Source organism: Micromys minutus (genome assembly GCF_963924665.1).
Source record: "Micromys minutus genome assembly, chromosome: 7".
NCBI classification, from domain to species: domain Eukaryota; kingdom Metazoa; phylum Chordata; class Mammalia; order Rodentia; family Muridae; genus Micromys; species Micromys minutus.
In genome coordinates, this window is record NC_137976.1 from 35,263,766 (window position 1) to 35,267,202 (window position 3,437).

Consider the following 3,437-nt stretch of genomic DNA (forward strand, 5'->3'; position numbering starts at 1 on the left):
CATGAAACTGAAGATTTGAGCATGAGGTCTTCAGTTAAATTTGTGAAGAATGAGTAAGGTAACAAAATATGAAACACATGCATTGGTACAAAGGCCTTTGTTTGGTCTTACAGTGACCCATGACTAATCTTGGCTATTGTTTAGACATTGAGGCCTGCTGGTTACAGTTGAGCAGTCCTCATTTTAGCTCATCAGTGCAGTGTTGTATACACACAGACCACATTATGTACAGCATTATACATTTTTTTAGCATTACAGAAATTTGATGTGGAGATGCTGTTTTGATTTCTCTCCTGTGTCATTTTATTATAAAACATTATCTATTTTGTAATTCTAAATGATGTATATAATTTCTCTCTCTCACATACACATACACAATATAGTCACACACACTTTTTGATAGATTCAGATATGCACTAGACCAGATAAATTAATTTCTATGCTCTCATTGATTTGAGATCACTGGATATAGAAAGTTTATACATTAAAACTATGCATGAAATATTTTGTTTCTTGTATGTTTACAGAGCAGGATCACAGTACTTTTCTATCTGTGGATTGTAGAGCACCTGGAACACAGGAAAGTAGACTCAATCTGATCCCATTCTTGCTGAGTCTTCTTTACAATTACAATAATTTCCTCTCTGCTTGCAGTGAGCAGCCTGAGGGGTGTGATGGAGTTGAACAGGAGTCAGGTAACTGAGTTTGTTCTCAGAGGAATAACAGATCGTCCAGAGCTGCAAGTCCCTCTCTTTGTGGTGTTTTTCCTCATCTATTCAACCACCATGGGGGGCAACCTTGGCTTAATCTTTCTCATCTGGAAGGACCCCCATCTTCACACACCCATGTACCTTTTCCTTGGAAATCTAGCTTTTAGTGATGCCTGTACTTCATCTTCGGTGACACCAAAGATGCTTATGAAATTTTTAAATAAGAATGACATGATATCCATGGGTGAGTGTTTTTCCCAATTTTATTTTTTTTGTTTCGGTGCGACCACAGAAGGTTTCCTCCTGGTAGCAATGGCCTATGACCGCTATGTAGCCATATGCAACCCACTGCTCTATCTAGTGGTGATGTCCAACAGACTCTGTATTCAGTTCCTAAGTGTGTCGTATCTAATTGGATTTCTCCATGGCTTACTTCATGTAGGACTGTTATTTAGGTTAACGTTTTGCAGTTCCAATGTAATTGATCATTTCTACTGTGAGATCCTGCCACTCTATACAATTTCTTGCACTGATCCATCTATCAATGCATTGGTAGCTTTCATTATGGCTATTTTGTTACAAGTGAGTACTTTTATGAGTATTATAGTCTCTTATGCCCGTGTCCTCTTTGCCATCCTGAGAATAAAGTCTGAGAAGGGCAGGAGCAAAGCCTTCTCCACCTGCAGTGCCCACCTGCTCTCTGTCTCTTTGTTCTATGGCACTCTCTTCATCATATATGTACTCTCTGGCTCAGGCACAGATAATTATCAGGGTAAAATATATTCACTGTTCTATACCATTATCATTCCTCTGCTAAACCCTTTCATTTATAGCCTAAGAAACAAAGATGTCATAAGTGCCTTGAGAAAACTCACAAAATGATGACTATTTTCTGAAAACTTCAAGATGTTTTCTATCACCAGATTCTCTTTCTAAGTGCATCATGACATTTGGCCTTGTACTTTGCATGAAATAGAGCTCTTCTTTGCTTATTTTAAATGAAGCAATAAAATGAGGGAAAAAAGGCTGTCTTGTGTCATTATTTGCATTATTGTTATAAAAATAATGATGATTTTTAGGAAAGATATAATATAAATTATTTTCAATTTCAAAGTCAAAGGAGAACACGAATTATTTACACATTATTGTCTTTATCAGATTAATAAGTTTTCATTGTCTTGATACATGTTTTTATATCATTGAAACAAAAACTCCATGTGTGTATCCTATTTATCTTTTGCCTCTATTGATTATTTTTTTTTCTGTTTTATGCACATGTGCTCTACATGTGGTAATAAGTATCACCTACTGTCCCTTCTCATTGTCCTTTCACTCACCTGCTGACTTTTCTTACTGCCAAAGAGTCTCCCTGTCTACTTTCCTGCCTTTTTCTATGGGGGTATCTTCTACTGCTGTAGGTAGAACTGTATGACCATGCCGAATACTAAGACAGTGTTTCACAGACTCCCAACCAACCCTTTTATGGCTGTAACATTCCTCTGCCCACTCTTCCCTCATGTTCCTTAGGCCTTGGAACAAGTGATTATACTTGGACCATTCAGTGCTGAGGACTCAACAATTAATCACATTCAACACTTTGGCCAGCTGTTGAAACAATTGTGCTGTGTTTTTTTTTTTTTTTTTTTTTTTTTTTTTTAGAATTTCACACATGAACAAAGCATTGACATCATTACTACTCCTCTGTCTTCCTCTTCAATTTTCCATGTTACCTCTCCTTCTGAAGCTCTTTTTTGAGAGACTCTGCACTGACAATTGTCCTCCACAATAAGAAGCTCCTGTGGTCCAGGCTGAAACCTGCACTAGTCTGTAGCTAATAATACAACTATATAGAGAGTTGTTTGACTACACGTACATTTAACAAAATAATTAGCAAAAGTTTACACCACTGTCCTTGTGAATTCACTAGCTATGTAGTTTTGGTCAGGTGGTTTACAGTACCAGGTATAGATTTATTTCCTTGGAGTGCTTATGAGAGCCAATCAGTAAGCAATAATTTGACCCAATTATTGTGCAGGTACTGAATCACTGGCACAAATTGCCTGTCAGGTGTTTGAGCTATTGATAACATTTTTCCCCACCTGTAGCCTGAATAGCACCTTCTGGTACTATGAAGAATAGGGCTGCTCATCACAAAGAAAGCCTCCAACCTGGCTCGCTCCATGTTCTGGGGCAGTGTACAGTGCTTTCAGTAGTAGAGTCTTACCACAGAGTTCTGGAAGGCAGCTGAGAAAAAATACAATAACCTCTATTGATTTGAGATCATCTCAAGTCACTGTAGTTTATTCATGGAAAGTTATTCTGCACCTCACCATGAGATATTCCTGAAAACAGCTATGTTAGCAGAACTGACTGGAAAGACAGAGTATCTCAGTTTAAACTTTTTCTATCACAATTATTGATATTACTAATGTTAGTTTTCCTTCAAGTTTGTAGGTTTCTTTGTTAATTTAACTAAAACATATCATTTAAAGTCATCTTAATTAATTCTTTCAGATTTCCTGAAATGTGCTTACATAATATATGCACAACAAGGATATATTTAGGTTTTATATAGTGTATTACACACATCACGCTGTGTATGATAGAGCCTAAAATAATACTAGCAGTAACACTGCTTCTTCTAAAAAGTCAATATCAGAAAGTTTTGAATGCTTGTTCGTTTGGCAAAGGTTGACCGTGACTTTTGATAAATGTTATTTAACTAAC

At 36.7% G+C, this 3,437-nt stretch overlaps 1 protein-coding gene across 1 annotated transcript; it reads left to right on the plus strand.

Annotated features, from left to right (window-relative positions):
- Window positions 1-674: 674 nt before the first annotated feature.
- LOC308422366 (olfactory receptor 5AC1-like) lies at window positions 675-1,592 on the plus strand (the record flags this gene model as incomplete). Its single annotated transcript, XM_080918922.1, has 1 exon — window positions 675-1,592. One exon carries the CDS (start codon window positions 675-677, stop codon window positions 1,590-1,592), a length of 918 nt encoding a protein of 305 aa, XP_080775048.1.
- Between the last annotated feature and the right edge of the window lie 1,845 nt (window positions 1,593-3,437).